The sequence below is a fragment of the Sinocyclocheilus grahami genome, unplaced genomic scaffold (genome assembly GCF_001515645.1).
Source record: "Sinocyclocheilus grahami isolate Dianchi unplaced genomic scaffold, SAMN03320097.WGS_v1.1 scaffold501.1, whole genome shotgun sequence".
Taxonomy (NCBI): Eukaryota; Metazoa; Chordata; class Actinopteri; order Cypriniformes; family Cyprinidae; genus Sinocyclocheilus; species Sinocyclocheilus grahami.
In genome coordinates this window covers 50,314-69,988 of record NW_015505680.1, presented here as the reverse complement: position 1 = coordinate 69,988, position 19,675 = coordinate 50,314, and the positions used below count along the sequence as shown (strand labels likewise).

The following is a 19,675-nucleotide window of genomic DNA, read 5'->3' as shown; positions in this document are numbered from 1 at the left end:
TTTCTCGTAATAACGACATCTTTTCTTGTAATAACGACATCTTTTCTCGTTAAAACGACATCTTTTCTCGTAATAACGAGATGTTTTCTTTAAAAGATAGATAGGCTGTATGGTACATTATGTGAGCGAGCTAAGCACTGCACGCTCTCCTGTAGCTACAGTCTGACAGAAACCAGGATCTGCACGCTGCTGAAATTATTGAAATACTACGGTGACTTAAAAGCTGCGACAAAATGAACTGGGACACGTGGAAATATAATAAACTCTATAAAAAAAACTATAATAAAGTCGTGTGTGATACATGTGTCCACTGGGACGAAAAGAATTAAAAATGGGTTTTGAGCCAGTTTGCAATGAACTGTTCGAAAGAACCGATTCACAGAAATGAGTCGGACTTCTCATCACTGTGACTTCCGGTTTTATTTTGTAGTTTTAGGGATGTTTGTTGACAAAGACGTAATTTAAAGAAATACACGCGTAAGTTAAAACATTGAAATACGTATTAAAATTCGCGCATTTGAAATAACTTGATGTATTTATTCCACAATTCCTGTGCATTTTATTTCCCTACAGAGTTGGGAAAAACTACATTTCCATAGCTCTCCAGTGGTCATGTGATTTGTCTTTGAACTCTGTCAGCTGACTTCACTTCTGTGCAAGGCGAGAGAAGGATCCGCGAGGATGTCTGTAAGGTAAGAGGATTATTTACAACTGGTCAAGTTTAAAATCACTTTTATTATAACTGCTGTCTTCGGGGGAGTATATTGAGTTTTCTGCGGCCATTGCATTATCTGAGTCATTGCGCAGCTGCAATAATTTTAAGTGATAATTGCTAAAAGCTAGATTATGCATTGCTGTTAAAATAGATGTTAACTTGTTCTGTGTCTTTTTAATCTGTTTCTTGCTACGATTGTACTAATCGTATGGGATCAATCTCATGAATTCTTCTCAGAGTTTAGAAAGCAGAATGAGACCGTACTAAAGTCAAATTTGATCAATTTGAACTTATTATTATTATTATTATTATTATTATTATTATTATTATTGACTGTTCAAATGCGGAGTTTTGCGCATCGTGTGTGTGTGTGTGCGTGTGCATGCGTGCGTGCGTGCGTGGGTCTGTGTGAGAGAGAGAGAGAAACACATACAAACACATACCAGCTTCATCACTGTGTCTGTCACGCGACTCTGTTCCCCTTTTGGGCTTGAACTGATGGTAAAACTAATGACATTATTAACTGTCTTTACATTTATTTTGAAAGATGAAGCTCGCGATTATGGTAAGGGGCGTTACATTTCCGACGAGTGCTTGCGGTGTTCGGCCAATCACAATGCACTGGGTCAGCTGGCCAATCAGAGCAGACTGTGCTTGTCGGAAGGAGGGACTTTGTAGAAAACGAAGCGTTTGAGAGAGGCGGGGCATAGAGGACCTACAATAATGTACAGTATTTGAAAAATAATGTGTTTTTTGAACATTAAAGCATGTCAACATATTCTGTTACACCAAATGCACAAAATAATGATCTTTAAAAAAGCATCATGTGACCCCTTTAAATAGAAATTGCAAAACAGAAGCGTAACCATGGTCCTTTGTCACAGTTTCAGTCCTTTGGACCCCACTACTCCTAGATGCCAAAAGACACTCAAATGTTAATCAAACATTATCAGAAATATTAATAGTGAGAGCAGCTGCAATGAGTCAAGCTAACTTATAGTCAACTTATTATTATAATTTTTTTAACCTTGACGAGATTTCATGTCTGTAAACGTGATTACTAAGCAAGAAAACATTAGTAAAGGTTTTAATCTTCTCTCTGTCTTTTCTTCATTCCAGTGTCCAGCCTCTCCAGTGTACCACTGACTGCAAGGACCAGAAGTGAGAAAATCCCTGTCTCAAACTCTCAACTTGATGTGCATTTGCGGTCTTGTGGCCTCACTTGTGCATGGGTGCTCACGAGCATGATAGGTCACTTAGCAGCATCACATTACCCTCAGAGGAACTGTGACTTATAATGAATCTGTTCCCTGAACTGGCTGCATTACAATCAACAACACATAGACTTTAGACTTTAGACTGCTTTCTGATAACTGATGTGTAAAAGTAGAGTTTATTAAGACAATAAACTCTACTTTGTTATCAAGTATATTGTCTCAAGTGTGGCCCTCTGTGAACTGAACTACTCATTTAGATCTGTAATTTTTAAAGCATAAAATCAACACATTTTTATTAATTATTTCCATAAAATGAACCCAAAAAAGCTACAATGTTGTTGCCAGTGATAGTGTTATTTTAGTATTATTTATACACTGTCTTAGTGTTTATTAATATATTTTTTTTGGAATTAGCATTTATTTTTATATATTAAGCTTTCATTTTAATTTTAAGTTTTAGCAATTTTGGTATTTGCTTTTGTCAATTTATTAATTTTATATCTCTGTTTAGCCTTAAGTATTTATTTCAGTTGTAGAAATTAAATTATTTATTTTGTTTTATTTTATTTTTTATTTTATTTTATTTTAGTTAGCTGCCAAGGCGACGTTTCTTTCTTTCTTTCTTTCTTAAATAACTGAAGTTTAAGTTTGTTATATTTGTATTTGATTATGTTTCAGCTTTATTTCAATTAACAAAAATACATTTTAATAATTTTAGTTTTAGGTTTAGTTAACAACAAACCACACTGGCCATGGGGTATATTTTCTGAAAACAAGTATTAATATCTTTCACAATTCTGCTTCACAATTAAATGTATGTGGTTTCAAGCATGTTATATACTAGAAAACAAGACAATAATACAGATGAAGGAAAAATGTTTTTTTGCTGTGTAATAATGAGTAATTATAGCACTGCTATTCTGCAGTTTCTGTATTGCTATATATTGTGAAGTTTCATTTGGATTTTTCTTCTTTTTTGCAGTTTTGATGGCATTATCTTAATATGCCAAAGTCATGAGCAGCTCTCTGATGAGCTGGAGTGTTTGAAAGCACCATTACAGGACTACAGCGCAGTGAGTTCAACTCATCAGCCCTGCGGTTTATATCTATTTCTTTTTATTGCACACATCTGTCACTCTGTCACATTCAGGTGGACTGTTGCGTCGGTGAAGAGGTCGTGGTGGTCAAGGTTCCTGGTCTCCCTGGAAACAGACTGGTGTTTGCCTGCACTGGTCCAGTGAATCGGGACTATGATGATGTCCGGCGGTTCAGAGATGCAGCTGCTAATGGCATTAAGAGGTGCCTATGCAAACATGATGTGTGTGATGTGTAATGATCAACGTGCATCCTGTCAAAACAACATTGTGTTTTTCTGTGTGTCCTTGGCCTCAGGTTCTTCCAGGACACATTTCTTTCTTTGAAAATAATTTTTACTCATTTAAAGGTTTTATTGTGTTGATCTGAATATTTTTTTGTTATAGGGCTGTGAAAGCTGGCATGCAGCGCCCTCTGCTGGTTTGTCCCCCACACAGCAGCTATGCAAAGAACACCGTAGTGGCTCTTCTAGGAGCCCTGCATGTTCTCTACACAGTGAGAAACATATTGTATATTTATTTTTATTTTGTAATTTATATGTTTAATTTTCACTTTATTTAATTCAATCATCAGAATGGTTACATATTAAAATTTCAGTTTCCTAAAAAAGTTATTTCCTTATTTATATCTTACCAGTGTTGATATTAACTAAAACTGATACAATTGTACTTAAGTACTTTTTTTTCAGTTCTAGTTATTTTGAGATTATATATATATATATATATATATATATATAATATTTTTATTATATGCTTTATTTCAATTAATGAAAACAAATTCCACATGTTGTAGTTGCCAAGGTAACATTTCTCATTTTTGTTAAGCTGATTTCTTCATATATATATATATATATATTAGATGATGAAATCAGCTTAACAAAAATGAGAAATGTTACCTTGGCAACTAAATTTAATAAAATAAGAAATAAGTTTGTCCTAAAATTACTAAAACAAATAAAAATAAAGCTAAATAATATAAAACATTTAAAAATGAAGACCTAATAAAAATGACAAAATCACATTTTAAGAAGCACAACAAAATTAAACTTGAAATAAATTGAAAATTGAAAACTGAAAATATAAAAATAACAGCCAATCCAACTTATTAATAAATAGTATAATTGCACGTAAATAATACTAAAATAGCACTGGGACTTACAGAACTAATGCCCTTCTATTTCTGCTTCTTTGTTCTCTAGTTTTTGACTTTTCTGCTTGTCGGTATCAGCGTAACCTAGTTATATTTCTGTGTCATCAGCCTTTAGAGGTGAGGGAGCACAAGTCGTCCCCTCATAAGGTGGCTGTGCTGGGCATCTGGGTGAAGAACCAGGCGCAGGGAGAAGCCGTTACTGAGCTGGCCACTGCTCTGGAGAGCGGCAGGTATGAGTCTGTGGAAACAATGTTTTATTTTAGCATTTCATATGGACAAAGATCTTTAATTAACCAGGTATCTCCGAGGATCCATTGTGTACAAAAATCAATAAAAAAAGATGATTTGTTTATGGTATAGGCTTGTCTATCGTGACATCGGTGGCTCTGACCCGGAGCGAATGGCTGCCCCACGTGTAGCTGAATATGTGCAAGCAGTTTTCAAGGATAGTCCTGTAACGGTGAGTCTTTATGTGAGCATTTAAAGCTCTCTCTCATCTCAGTAAGAACTGACATGCTTTATTCATCTGCATGTCTTTGCTAGGTGACAGTAGTGAGTAATTTGAATACTCTGGAGAAGGAGTATCCCTGTTTGGCTGCAGTCAACCGCTGTGCTAACAGTAAGACTTTTGTTTTTCGAACACTGAACTTATTTTCATTGCTGCCATTTAACCAAAAACATACATAAATAATAAATATTACAAATAATACAGCTAATCTTTCTTTAACAATGATAATAATAAGCAAATCAGCATATTAGAATGACTGGAGTATGCTGGAGTAACGATGCTGAAAATTCAGCTTTGCATCACAGGAATAAATTACATTGTAAAATATATTCAAACAGAAATGAGTTGTTATAAATTGTAATAATATTTTGCAATATTACGGTTTAATTTTGATCAAATAAACTCAGCCTTGGTGAGCATAAGACACTTCTTTCAAAGATATTTTTTTTAAATCATTCTCGTAATATATGCAACATTTTTACAGTATAACCTTTTTCTTTTCTTTTTTTACAATATCTTTTTACATTTTCATTGTAAGTAATCAAAGTAAATGTGCTTGTTGTTGAGCCAATTTACACTGATAGTATAATGAGCTATGAGACCATGAACCAAGACCATGACCTAGACCAAATCCACATTTATGTGTTCTTGAGAGCTCAAGACTCCAGTTCTGGGTATCATTAGTGTGTTGTGTTATGTAAAGTGCACTTAAGGCTCATGATTGTGCTTCAGCTGTGCCGCGCCACCAGGCCCGAGTGATCAAGCTGCTGTACTGTGGGGAAGGACCCATTCAACAGACCCTCATGGTGGTTGGCAAGGTGAGTTTTAGGTTAACTGTATTTGGACGCCCAGGATAGAAGAGTTTCCGGCACATATGAACATTGTATGTTGTTGCAGGGCATTACGTATGACACCGGTGGTGCCGACATCAAGGCCGGAGGAATCATGGCTGGAATGCACAGAGATAAATGTGGATCTGCGGCTGTTGCTGGCTTCTTCCAGGTACTGATCACATATGCACCTGCTCGTATTACTGACGAGAATATTAGTCTAATATCAATGTATGTTTATTTTTTTAAGATCTTAGCCAAACTAAAGCCCAAACACCTGAAGGTTGTGGGTGCAATGGCAATGGTGCGGAACAGTGTCGGATCTGGTAAGCAATTTTGTGTGCATGTTTTGTCCAGTTTGGGTGTCTATTGCTAAATATGGGTCATCTATTATTATTTATTAAAAAATTTTTACCCTTTGGCAGATTGTTATGTAGCTGATGAGTTGGTGGTGTCTCGTGCTGGTCGCAGGATTCGAGTTGGAAACACTGATGCTGAAGGAAGAATGGTGATGGTGGACTTGCTATGTGAGATGAAGGAGCAGGTACTTGCATATTTCAGCATACACTCTAAAGTAGTGTGCATTACGATTTAAGATTTAAAGGGGCCCTATCATGACATCAAGACCATTTTGTTATATGAAAAATTACTCTGACAGAACCAAAAAGACTACTGAAACCCAGATGCCAAAACACTGAAATGTAGGAAGGTCTAATTTGCATGTATGTATCACCTACAGCTCTGCTTATCATCATTTTATATATATATATATATATATATATATATTATTTGAATTAGAATTACAACAGTTACAATTTTGAATAAGCTTGATTTTTTTTTTTCAGTTATTCATTTGTTGAAGTTTAAATTGTCATTTAATATTTAGTTTTAAGATTTATTTCAAATAATAAAATTTTTTAAAGTTTTAATTTAGTTTAGTTATGGTTTTGTATATTATTTATTTCAGTCATGAAACTCTAGATGTTGTAGGCTGACAGACCCATTACATATAATCTGCTAACATCACACCGTGTGATTGCTTGCTCAACATTTAAATTGTCTGGTTCAGCGTTCACTGTACAGTTCCTCCAAAACCCTCCACCTTCCCCAGTTCCACCTGTCTAGATCTCCTACGGGATTTATGATTACCTATTCATGCAGCTGCAGCATATCTTACATGCTCACAGCAGTGTGGACCTCTTTTGTGCTTCTTTAGGCATTGAAGGAGGTGTCTCCTCAGCTTTTCACTATCGCTACTCTGACAGGACATGCTATCAGAGCCATGGGACCTCATTACTCTGTGAGTACTTCAACATACTCCTACACACCTTCTGAAGGTTGAGGAAATTCCATTATGACTCTCCATGTGTCACTGTAGATCATAATGGATAACGGTGCTGCTCAACGCTCAGGAAACGCTCTGCAGTGGCAGAAAGGTAAGAAGAGCTAAGAATCGTTTGTTTTTGCTTCCATTAACATAGCTTCATTTGTCTGAAATCTGTTTGTGTGGCAGCGGGAGAGGTGCTGGGAGATCTGTTTGAGGTGTCCACCATTCGTAGAGAGGATTACGAGTTCCACAAAGGGAAGTCTGAGTATGAAGAGATCCTGCAGTCTAATAACCTGCCCTCATCCGCCACACCGCGTGGACACCAGACGCCTGCCGCCTTCCTCATCATGGCTTCTGGACTGGATAAGGTAGACAAACACAAAATGGGTGTATTATCAGTTCAGGATTTATTTAAGATGTAACAGTTTTGCTCAAATATATCCATTAACCATGTTTGTCCCACAGCATGGAGTGGACTCGGACAAACCTCTGCCTTACTCTCATATCGACATTGCTGGATCCAGCGGCCCCTTCCCTGGTGTCCCCACAGGCGCCCCAATTCTTGCCATGGCAACAAAGTACCTGGAGCTTTAAATGCATGTCCAGTGATTTTTCTGGTCCTTTATTTCAGTTATTTCCATCTAGTGCCATTTCTCGATTAATGGCTTTCATATCTGCTCCGTCTGACATGTTGTGTGTTCATGCAAGACTGGGGCAAATCATGACCTTTGCTCCTTCTAACCCATCTTGAACAGTCCATTTTCTCATTTTGTTGTCACTCCATAAATACATCTCTTAACATCCTTAAAAACCTCTACGCTCCTCTTACTCGCACACAAAATCATCTTATCCGATTATTCTTTAGTACGGTGCACGTTTTCTGTTTCTAATTAGCATTTACCGAGCTGAAAGTGAATTAACCAAAGTGATTTATTTCTGTTCTTACCTTGTAGCCTTAGTTTCTGAGTTGAACTGACATGGAAGAGGTGGGGAAGTTGAGCCAGTGATTGATAATTTACATCTGTGAATTTGTTTGGCAATACTGAGAAAAATGCATATTGTACAACTGCCCATTTTGTACTAGTATAGTTGTGTAATCAAGAAGAAGAAAAAAAAAGACACGATGCCTTCTGTATCCAGTCAAGTTTGACCATAAGAATAAATGTCTCTGAAGTTTTGTACTAGTATAGTTGTGTAATCAAGAAGAAGAAAAAAAAAAAGACACGATGCCTTCTGTATCCAGTCAAGTTTGACCATAAGAATAAATGTCTCTGAATAGAATGTGTGTGAAGGTTTGTGAAATGCCATAGTACTGCTTCACTGACAAAAGGACAAAGAAATGAGCAGTTTTTTTTATTATTCTATTCAAAATGTGCATCTTAAAGGCACATGTTTTTGTTTTTTCTTTAACAATAGGTTACTATATTATAAATCAAAGAATTGCACAATGATCAAACTATATGAAAACACCCAAATCAATATAAACCTGTACTTAACATTTTATCGCAAAGGCATCGGAGACTACAATCAGAAATGCCAAAATATATGTAAATGTAAAAAAAAAAGAAAAGTGAATGGTCTTTTAATAAATTAAATCGGTTCTAAACAAGACAAACAGAATGCCAGTGAATACCAATCCTTTATTCATTTGAACTTAGTCAATATGCAGGTTCTGTATCACAGGTTTCATCAAGAAAAAAAAAAGGGAAAATTGAGAAAAATTAAACCCTCTACAACATTTTATATAGCCTTTTCTGTCTTTACATATTTTCTTCACTGAACACATAGCAAGTAGAGGAGTCGGCTGCTCTCCGATGCCTTTTAACATCTGAACACTATTGAACATGAGCAGCTCTGAATCCTGGCTAATAAATGAAGGTTCTAATATATTCAAGTGCTTTAAAGATCCACCAAGTTCTCGGCTATTCCAGCAGAACAATTTTTTCTTTTACTTATTGTGTCTGATTGTGAAAGGCAGTTCTCAGGCTGAACAGATAATAACAGCTGGTAAGAGTTGAATACAGACTGAAGTCCACACCAAGAGTTTAGAGCTTCTTAATAAACAGGAAGAAAATGTGTGGTGGCATGTAAACAAGCAAGAATGTGTTACAATCAGCATAGTTTTGTGTGCATGTGTCTGACAGGAAGAATAACTCAAAAGCATATAATCCTCACTACAGGTTCTTCACTTTGTGCGTTATTTAGGATGTTAGCATTGCTAAATTTAATTCCCAGACTCAAAGCATCATGGTTGAAGTACAAAGGTGTCACAGATATGATGGAGGGACAGGACGTTTCTGCAGCTGGCTGACTGCTACCTCAGGACCCCCCCAAAATATATAACTGCAACCCATAACCAACCACCATGTCATTTTTCTCCACCCTCATTCTGGACAATATTGGAATATCAGCTCTAAACTACAGCACCATGTCAAATGTACCTGATCTAGGCTCTTAAATTTCAGCATATGTCCCTTCTGTAAGAAACACAGAACAAGTGTATAATCACTGCTGATACTGAGCTTCCTGCAGGTCACTGAATGTCTGGAGAGGTTCTCATTCAACAGGGGCATGAAAAAAGGAGGGAAACTGCTGTTGAGGGTCATAATGAACCCTAAGCATATGGAAGGAATAAGGCAGAAAGTAGAAACGGGAGTGAAGGGTGGACTTCAGTGTTTACTTGGTGTGAACCATAGAGGTGCTGAACAGAAGCTTCTGCTTTTTCTTCTTCTTCTTCCCCCCTTTCTCATCTATAAAGTAGAGAAGAAATGTCACATGGGTAACAAACATTATGGCAAACCAAAAGCTATATAAAAAAAACAAGCTTTCATCATTTATACTTTGTTTCAGAGTGAGATAACTGATGGGAGTGTGGTTTCATGTTAATGAATCGGCAGGTTCAAAGAAACACTTTATTGAATCATGACTAATAAGTGTTTCCAGAAGTCTCTGTGCGGCATTATGCACTTGTGGTTTAACGTTTTATTATTTGTCATTTCTGTGACAAATAAACACTGCTTTGAATTTCTCTTTAAATTTAACTACGAACTACCATTTAAAAACTTGGGGTCAGACTTTTTTTTTTGGTAAACAATTTAATACTTTCATTCAGCAGTGATGCAATAAATTGATCAAAGTGACAGTAATATTACACATATACATATATATATATTTTTTTTTCCATATTCATTCATGCTAAATTTGTTCCAAATGAAAACTGTTGGTTCCCTATATTCCTCAAGATATCTTTTGTATTCAACAGAAGATAGAAATTCATACATGTTTGGAACAACTTGTGGGTGAGTAAATGATAACAATTTGCATTTTTGGGTGAATTAAAATATGAATCTTTTTTTTTTTTTTTTCTCACCAGGGATGGGTAAAGCCTGTGCTGGAGTTTGATTTCCATGGTCCAGCTGGGACAAAGCCTGCTCAAAAGCCTGACTGAAGGAGTTTTGGAAACTGGGTACTGGGACCCGATCAGAGCCGTCACTCTCTCCATCACTGTCTGCCAGAGGAGGGGCCAGGAACATGTCTGCTGTGGAGGAAAACACATCACTAAAAATTACTACTAATAATTGAAGGTTCTAATAAAGGTCACTAAAACCCACTAAAAACTATGCTATTAGGAGTTAGTGTAGCCAGTGAGCCAACAAGAATCAAGTGTAACAGGTAAGTCAAGTGATGACAGAACCCTCACCTTTCTTTGGGGTAGTTTTAGGCCCGGCATCCACACGGGCTTTCCCATCTTTCAGCATCTGCACACATTAATATGGTACATTTAGGCACAACTCTCAAGATGGCATTGTTTTTATTTCTCGATTTAAATTCAATTTGATTTTAGTGATGATTTTCCCACCACATGAAGGCTACAAAATTGACTATTTTGTTATAAACATGAAAGAAAGTGCTTTAGGCAGTCTGAGAGAAATGACAGGCAAACCTGAGCGAAGGACATGCAGTGAGAATCCTCTTCTACACTGGCTACGCTCCGAGATGGACTGTGCTCGCTCAGATTAGGAAACATCACTCCATCTGAAATAAAAACAGGTCATAAGCACAGAAGACTAACCACTGAAGGCCACTGCAAGAGAGAGTGCGTGCTACCTGATGAAGGGCTGCTGCTTAGAGGAGACGGGGGGCCCAGCAGGAGCTCTGGGAGCTGCACCTGTGAGCCGCTCTGAGGCGGCGATCCAAAAGCAGGAAAATGCTGGAGGTTCTCAAGTCCAATGTGCACCTCTGGATCTGAAGAACACACAAAAATAAATGCAATAATCAAACCAATCACAACACCCTGAAATTAGCTGAATGTTCTACAATCAAACATTGTCTAGTTTCATGAAAATGTGCGCCATGTTTGCGCAGAAACACATGCAATGAGGAATTAAATTCTCACATTTGCCATGTTTCCTGTTTTCCTCAATTTCAATCCTCTTCTCCCTTCTCTTTTCATCCCTCGCTTTCTTCTGCCTCAGGCGCTTCCGTTTCTCCAAGTCATCTGCCGGAAATAGAAAAAAATGTGTTTAATAACATTTTTTGTAGGACTGAACCATTTACCAATACATTTTCCCTCATTTTTTGTCATGTCATTTTTTTCTTCAGTTCAATTAATGAAACCGCAATTATGATATCACTATGCAACAAGTATACTTCAACAAGAATGCATTAAATCAAAAGCGTCAGAAAAGACATTTACAAAACATTAAACATTTTTGAAAATAAAATTGCTTCAAATAAATGACATTTAAAAATAAAATAAAAAATGTTAAGCAGGACAACCATTCTCAGCACAGATAAGAAATGTTTCTCGAGCAGCAAATAAGCATATTAGAATGATTTCTGAAAGATCATGTGACACTGAAGACTGGAGTAATGATGCTGAAAATTCAGCTTTACCATCACAGGAATAAGTTACAGCTCAAAATGTATTAAAATATAAAACGGTTATTTTAAATTGTAGCAATATTCCACAATATTAATGTTTTTACTGTATTTTTGGTCAAATAAATGCAGCCTTTGTGAGCATAAGAGACTTCTCTCAAAAACATTGGCTGACCTCTTCAACCACTGTCTGTTATTCATCTATGTAGGGGTCATGATGGGGTTTAATAGTTTAATGTTTATGTGCATGTACCTGCGAAGCTGTCCAGGGTCTCTTTTGAGAGAATGGGAGGCTGAAGGTTGAGCTCACACAGGCTGAACTCACAGGTGAGGGGCAGGTGAGAGAGGTAACGATGTCGACGGCGAATTTCCTAAAAATGAAGCCTGTCGATCAGTTTCTTAATGGTAGGCATTACTGAATCAGTTCAAGACCTGATTCTGCGAGCGTGATATAAATGTACCCCAGTCAAGCATGCTTCAGTGGTGCTATGACTTCAGACACTAGGCATGATAGCACCATACCACACTGCTCTTTCACTCTAGTATAAAGTTTTCAGTAAGCAGTAGACTAGCATTGCATTCTGACAACAGCTACCACTACTCTGGTGACATGAATGTGTGAGAATAAGAGATGCGTGTACCTCAGTGACAGTCTGTCCATCAATCTCCACTACGGTAGCGGTGATAGACTGAGGGCTGTTCTCCAGGCTCCCGTACTCTCTCAGCAGACAGCGCACGTTCACTGGATGCAGAAACATCTGCTGACCATCCTCAGCTACAAAAAATAAAAAATAAAAAAAATAACATCATATTTTAAAAAAAGTTACCTGAAAAGTAGCTTTAAACATCATTACCAACAGACCCACACACACACCTTGATAGAAGTAGTAATATGGGCCATGATGAGCGGCCTGGCTGGTCTGAGGTATCTCTTCTACAGGTTTGTCCACCACAGCTCTTTCAGGCATCTCTTTGGCCACCTCAAGAACACTCTGAACAGCTATCTCTTCCACGGGCTCCTCATGAGCCTCCTGAAGCTCATCATCAAACGCTGAAGCATACTGCAGGATGGGCTGTGGTAGAACACAGGATAAAATATCACGCAATGAGACCAGAGCTTGTGCTATCAAACATTTTCAGGGATTTACTGAATTTTAAAAACACACACAGAAAAGTTCAAATGTTTTCATTCATTCCACAGGAAAGTATAAGCATTAGAAATGAAGAAGAGGAGCTTTAAAATGTAACACTTTAAAGTCTCTCTGCAAATAAAATGTGTAAAATGATAAATAAGAGAAATAACATCATATTTTAAAAAAAGTTACCTGAAAAGTAGCTTTAAACATTATTACCAACAGACCCACACACACACCTTGATAGAAGTAGTAATATGGGCCATGATGAGCGGCCTGGCTGGTCTGAGGTATCTCTTCTACAGGTTTGTCCACCACAGCTCTTTCAGGCATCTCTTTGGCCACCTCAAGAACACTCTGAACAGCTATCTCTTCCACGGGCTCCTCATGAGCCTCCTGAAGCTCATCATCAAACGCTGAAGCATACTGCAGGATGGGCTGTGGTAGAACACAGGATAAAATATCACGCAATGAGACCAGAGCTTGTGCTATCAAACATTTTCAGGGATTTACTGAATTTTAAAAACACACACAGAAAAGTTCAAATGTTTTCATTCATTCCACAGGAAAGTATAAGCATTAGAAATGAAGAAGAGGAGCTTTAAAATGTAACACTTTAAAGTCTCTCTGCAAATAAAATGTGTAAAATGATGGGAGTTTCTGGAGAGTGAAATTCCATGTGGATTGCAGTAGAATAATTCATTGAATGTTGTTCACTCAATCAGGTGACCAGATCACACTGTTTATGTCGCTCATACAATACCATAAACTTGCAACACAGCACTAGACCAAAACATATTTTCCTATAGGCAAAAACAATGACAAAACTTATTCAACCTCATACTTAAAGGAGCACAGTCTCTACTGACCTTTGATTTTGGGAGGTTCTTGACCACCTCTGGAGAGGAGTGCCCAGATAGAGACAGTTTCCTCATGTCTGCCCCATCAACAAAACCACCATTTTTACAGCCTCCCTTCAAAAGACCCTCCTCTCGCTCCTGTTCATTCAGAGTCAGAGATCAAATGTAAGGGTTATGTGTTTGTGTGCAGTGTTTGGGAGTAAATAACAAAAGTAGGTTTGTCCACCACAGCTCTTTCAGGCATCTCTTTGGCCACCTCAAGAACACTCTGAACAGCTATCTCTTCCACGGGCTCCTCATGAGCCTCCTGAAGCTCATCATCAAACGCTGAAGCATACTGCAGGATGGGCTGTGGTAGAACACAGGATAAAATATCACGCAATGAGACCAGAGCTTGTGCTATCAAACATTTTCAGGGATTTACTGAATTTTAAAAACACACACAGAAAAGTTCACAGGAAAGTATAAGCATTAGAAATGAAGAGGAGGAGCTTTAAAATGTAACACTTTAAAGTCTCTCTGCAAATAAAATGTGTAAAATGATGGGAGTTTCTGGAGAGTGAAATTCCATGTGAATTGCAGTAGAATAATTCATTGAATGTTGTTCACTCAATCAGGTGACCAGATCACACTGTTTATGTCGCTCATACAATACCATAAACTTGCAACACAGCACTAGACCAAAACATATTTTCCTATAGGCAAAAACAATGACAAAACTTATTCAACCTCATACTTAAAGGAGCACAGTCTCTACTGACCTTTGATTTTGGGAGGTTCTTGACCACCTCTGGAGAGGAGTGCCCAGATAGAGACAGTTTCCTCATGTCTGCCCCATCAACAAAACCACCATTTTTACAGCCTCCCTTCAAAAGACCCTCCTCTCGCTCCTGTTCATTCAGAGTCAGAGATCAAATGTAAGGGTTATGTGTTTGTGTGCAGTGTTTGGGAGTAAATAACAAAAGTAAAAAATAAAAACTGTAATAGTGTAACAATGCTTTTTCCATGTCATGTTGACCTTCCAGTAAAAATTCAGCCTTTCTTAAACATCTCATTATATATTTTCAGTTTTATGAAATGGTTTATGAAGCAGAAAATTTTTATAAAACATTAAAGTTAGTTGTTCAAGCCATCAACCCAAATTCTCATTGTTTGTTTATAATAAAGATATTATACAATAAACTACATTAACTTAAGTTACAAAATTCAATAGTCATTAAAATAGCTTTAACAGTTTAAATATTTTTGAGAAATTGATAGTAACTTTTTTTCATTTATATTTGTGCATTTGGCAAACACTTTTAACCAAAGTAAATTCCAAAGTTATGCAGTTATTTTTTTAAATGTTACATTTGTCACATTGTATATTTTCAGTTTTTATAAAAACAGTTTATGAATCAGAAAATGTTTAAGATAACTCCATGTTAACATTCAAGCTTGGTATTAAATTACACAAATTTCATGAGTTACACAATTCAGTGCATAGTTTTTGGCTCCTTAAATACCTTTATTGTTAACATCTATTTTTTGAGCAACCTATACAAACGACTTTTTCAAAACAGTGGCAAGTAAGTTTGAGTGGTTTGTAACTTGGAAAAGAGTCAAAACAGCTTGCCCAACCCAACATTCATATGCCGGTGTGAACGCAAGTGTACCTGCAGCTGCAGTAAGGCGCTCTGTATGAAACAGGCCTGTGGGTCGTCTTTCTCTTGGCTGAGCTGGGTTTGGAGAGCCACCCGCTCTTCAGCCAGCAAACCCAAAACCTGCTTCTGAGACGCCAGCAGCAGCTTGGAGTATGCACGCAAATTCACATCTGCAACAAAGAGGAAAATGCTAAATAAGACACACTCAAGTGAACACCACAAAAGTCTCACGCAACCAGCAGAATGCCTTACCTCCAAAATGAATGGGCTCTTCCACCTTCACCCACTGACAGCTGGGAAGAGCCACCAGCGATCCTTTCTCTCTCCGCATTAGACGCATAGTGATGACGTTACCGGTCACGTATTGATGCGTCTCCATGGCAACCACACTGCAAGTTGACAGGTTTCAGTGACAACAGTGAACAAACTGGAATGTCTTGACTAAATGATGGCACTTCTATATACCAAGGGTTGATTTAAATAAAATAACAGATTTCTAAATCAAGAAGTTCACATTAATTTAAAAACCAAACAAGTATTATAAACAGGAGTTTTTGGGAATGAAACCCCTGTTTGCTTCTCATTATTTTTGACAACATTCGCACACCCTTAGCTAATCAATCCAGTCACGCGCTGCACTTAAAAGTGTTTTATAGAGGATCACATGATAAGAGCACAGGGGTGTAAACACACACAGCTTATCATCCAGCAGCAGAGATCGCCGTCCCGTACGGTTCACAAGCCCACATCAAAACATTATTAAAACTAAAACATAGACAACACTGTATTAGTTGTTATCTACAGCGATTGGATTCTGATATGCTGGAGGCTTTCCTGGGTCCATCCAAAAGCTAGAGGGCAATGTACCACTGAAGCTCTTCTTCTGTCACATGGCAGGCTGATGACAAGAATAGATCTTGACCATGATCCTCATGCATCTGATCTGCTACTAAGAGGAGGGGATAATGAACAACCCAAATATGAATTTCCCCTTGGGTAGATCAAGAATTTCAAAGGAATTCTGTTTGTTTTAGGTTAGTTTAGGTTAATTCAGTTTTGATATTGGTTGATCTGTATAAGAGTCACACACACACACACACACACCACCCAATGTCTGTATTATCAGAAAATGAGTTTATATTGGGCGGATACATGCACTGACACAGACTGACACCACAATAAATTACATAAACACATGGGCTCAAATCTGTAAACCCAGCCTAGTTAGAAAAAAATGGGTTTACTGGTTTAATCAACATGAAATCATACGAGTATTTCTGAGTGCTTATTAATACAAGGATCACAAAATGAAAAGGTTATAGCAGCAGTAGTTGCTGCCATGTCAGCATCTAAGGCTATCTTCACGGCAAAAGCTGAGAAAAATACAAGAGTTAGCCTACATAAATACAAAATAAAAACCAAGCACACTCAAAAATACAGCAGTTAAAATTATACAAGATTTTTTTAAATTCCATGAAAAGTTGTAAATTGAATTTATATATTTAAGGCATAAATATACAATGTAGAAACTGAAGACTTCACTTTGTCTTACAAAGTTTAAATGTGAATGTGTGTGTAATTCAATAAGTTTAATTATAACATAATTAAAATATTTATTATATAACAGGTCAATTAGTTTATTATGGATTTGATTTATTTGATAAGCTAATTAACATCCCCCAGTAAAAGTAAAAATATCCCTGAAAAACAATTTCTGATCAAATATTGACCCTTAACAAAAGTTCATTTCTGACACGGTTCAACACTTTATTGATATATTTAATATTTTTTATTGATATTGCTCGAATTGTTTATTCCAGAAACGGGCAAATCGCTGGCCGTGGCTAGCTACATCCTCTCGACAGACAAGAAACAACCCGTGCCGTGACCCCCAAACACACACACTTTCCCCTCGATTTAAGTTGACCAGGACAGGTGTGTGTTTGTGTGTATGAGACGCTGATTTAACGTTACCTGTTTTGGCTTTAGAGTCTGCAGGAGTCGGGCCTGTAGAGCTGGAACGGGGCGGGATCTTCGTGCTGCTGCTGTTGTTTGCGTTTGGGTTTTTCTCCATATTGAGGCCTAACTCCGGGGAAAGAGCCTTCGAGCTCTCTAGCATGAAACGGGGTAAACGGGGAGAACAACGGGCTGTTGCGAATGCAGGTCAGGCGACGAAGGCCCTTATTCGTTTCTGTCAAACGCGGAGACCCCATTACGGCGACATCTTGACCACAAACAAACCGAGAGAAAAACAGAGACACAAGCTAAATGTCTCGGTAAAAAGCTGTGTGCTAACACAAAAAAACAAGTGCCCAAAAAGCGGGGCCTCGCCCCTTGAAAAGCGCCGACTTTCCTTAGCGTGGGAAATGTTGCGCCCCACAAGGCGTTAACCGCTTTCCAAAAGAGGAAAACGGATTAATAAATGGGTTTTAACCCAAATGTTTGTTCAGCTAAATAATATCAGGCATATGGCGACGAGTCGCCAAACGGGAACCGTAAACACCCGGATGAGGGTTATAAACCCGGCAGGGTTACGAAGTGCGCATGCGCGGATTCTGCCATTCTGATTGGTGCATTTGACCGCAAGACGTGATGTAATGCATGTGTAATCTCACATTCGCATACTTTTTATAGACAGTTTTACATGCAAAATTTCATATTCACAAATGTAAGTTCTCATGCAAAAAACTAGTTTTTTTTTCTTTTAGGAAGGAAACGGAGCATTATATTGATACTATACGATTTTTTTTATGAAACAAAAAAGCAATTAAAACGGTGAAAGTTTGTAAACGCTTTAATATTTTTATATACTCGAGCTCTCTAGCATGAAACGGGGTAAACGGGGAGAACAACGGGCTGTTGCGAATGCAGGTCAGGCGACGAAGGCCCTTATTCGTTTCTGTCAAACGCGGAGACCCCATTACGGCGACATCTTGACCACAAACAAACCGAGAGAAAAACAGAGACACAAGCTAAATGTCTCGGTAAAAAGCTGTGTGCTAACACAAAAAAACAAGTGCCCAAAAAGCGGGGCCTCGCCCATTGAAAAGCGCCGACTTTCCTTAGCGTGGGAAATGTTGCGCCCCACAAGGCGTTAACCGCTTTCCAAAAGAGGAAAACGGATTAATAAATGGGTTTTAACCCAAATGTTAGTTCAGCTAAATAATGTCAGGCATATGGCGACGAGTCGCCAAACGGGAACCGTAAACACCCGGATGAGGGTTATAAACCCGGCAGGGTTATGAAGTGCGCATGCGCGGATTCTGCCATTCTGATTGGTGCATTTGACCGCAAGACGTGATGTAATGCATGTGTAATCTCACATTCGCATACTTTTTATAGACAGTTTTACATGCAAAATTTCATATTCACAAATGTAAGTTCTCATGCAAAAAAAAAGTTTTTTTTCTTTTAGGAAGGAAACGGAGCATTATATTGATACTATACGATTTTTTTTATGAAACAAAAAAGCAATTAAAACGGTGAAAGTTTGTAAACGCTTTAATATTTTTATATACATTTGTATTTGTATACAGCCCCTCTAGTGTGAAATAGTTTATTTCATGTATAATGTTTATTGTTTATATCATGTATAGTGTTCGTCGTATACATGTATTTGATCTTGTTAATAATAAAACAATTAAAAAAAAAATTTATTGACAGATAGTTCTACTTTTGCTATCAAAAAGCATTTATTGTAAACAGACGTTTACAGACATCGTATAACAAATAAGAAACCGCGTTAGATATTTTAATCAGTACAGAATAAATACATACACGTGACTTACACAGCACATAGTCAGAGTTCACAGTAATGTGAATGATATACTCCATTTATAAATCACAAAATGCTCCAGAAAACAAAAACACAAATGTTTCATGTTTTATCAAAAATGTTAGGGCTCTACATTAACCCTTTACTATCAGTTTTACAAAGAACATTAAATATCAGATCATCTCCCTGATCACTGCATGGCTGTATGATGCTTTTTAGTTTTTAGGAGGGGTTTTGGGTATTCCAGGTCCTCCTCTCTGACGTTACTCAGGGAACAGCTCAGGATCACTCTCCTAACCTCCTGTTTCTCGGCTGTGTTGTGGACGGGAAGAGAAAGAGAGTTTGTGTATACAGTATGTGACTCTTCTACATCAGTGGTTCTCAAACTTTGCAGATTAAAAGATTAGCATAAATAAAAAATGAGCATTCTGTCACCATTTATTACTCACCCTTTTTTCTTCTGCTGAACACAGAGGCTTCAGCAGAAAAAAGAAACACGTACAGGTTTATAGTATTGTAATTTCCAGATATGTATGGCTTGC

At 37.5% G+C, this 19,675-nt stretch overlaps 2 protein-coding genes across 2 annotated transcripts in view; one reads left to right on the top strand and one right to left on the bottom strand.

Annotated features, from left to right (window-relative positions):
• The first annotated feature begins 613 nt into the window (after positions 1-613).
• Positions 614-7,998, top strand: LOC107554415 (putative aminopeptidase W07G4.4). The gene is made up of 16 exons (XM_016236905.1): positions 614-692; positions 1,835-1,876; positions 2,915-3,005; positions 3,083-3,231; positions 3,414-3,522; positions 4,285-4,406; positions 4,537-4,636; positions 4,720-4,795; positions 5,417-5,502; positions 5,582-5,686; positions 5,765-5,840; positions 5,940-6,058; positions 6,731-6,814; positions 6,893-6,950; positions 7,028-7,209; positions 7,307-7,998. The coding sequence occupies exons 1-16, from the start codon at positions 682-684 to the stop codon at positions 7,433-7,435; spliced, it is 1,539 nt and encodes a 512-aa protein (XP_016092391.1). The 5' UTR covers positions 614-681; the 3' UTR covers positions 7,436-7,998.
• Positions 7,999-8,461: 463 nt separating this feature from the next.
• LOC107554396 (RING finger protein 10-like) overlaps positions 8,462-19,675 on the bottom strand; it is a 16,702-nt gene continuing 5,488 nt past the window's right edge. Inside the window, exons 7-20 of the mRNA XM_016236885.1 lie at positions 15,611-15,747; positions 15,371-15,528; positions 14,477-14,605; positions 13,924-14,064; positions 13,725-13,868; positions 13,095-13,293; positions 12,364-12,497; positions 11,976-12,093; positions 11,238-11,339; positions 10,949-11,086; positions 10,785-10,876; positions 10,536-10,599; positions 10,212-10,376; positions 8,462-9,591 (exon numbers count right to left, since the gene is read on the bottom strand). Of these exons, the coding sequence (XP_016092371.1) occupies positions 9,518-9,591; positions 10,212-10,376; positions 10,536-10,599; positions 10,785-10,876; positions 10,949-11,086; positions 11,238-11,339; positions 11,976-12,093; positions 12,364-12,497; positions 13,095-13,293; positions 13,725-13,868; positions 13,924-14,064; positions 14,477-14,605; positions 15,371-15,528; positions 15,611-15,747 (1,795 nt within the window). The 3' untranslated portion in view covers positions 8,462-9,517. The remainder of the gene's footprint in view (positions 9,592-10,211; positions 10,377-10,535; positions 10,600-10,784; positions 10,877-10,948; positions 11,087-11,237; positions 11,340-11,975; positions 12,094-12,363; positions 12,498-13,094; positions 13,294-13,724; positions 13,869-13,923; positions 14,065-14,476; positions 14,606-15,370; positions 15,529-15,610; positions 15,748-19,675) is intronic.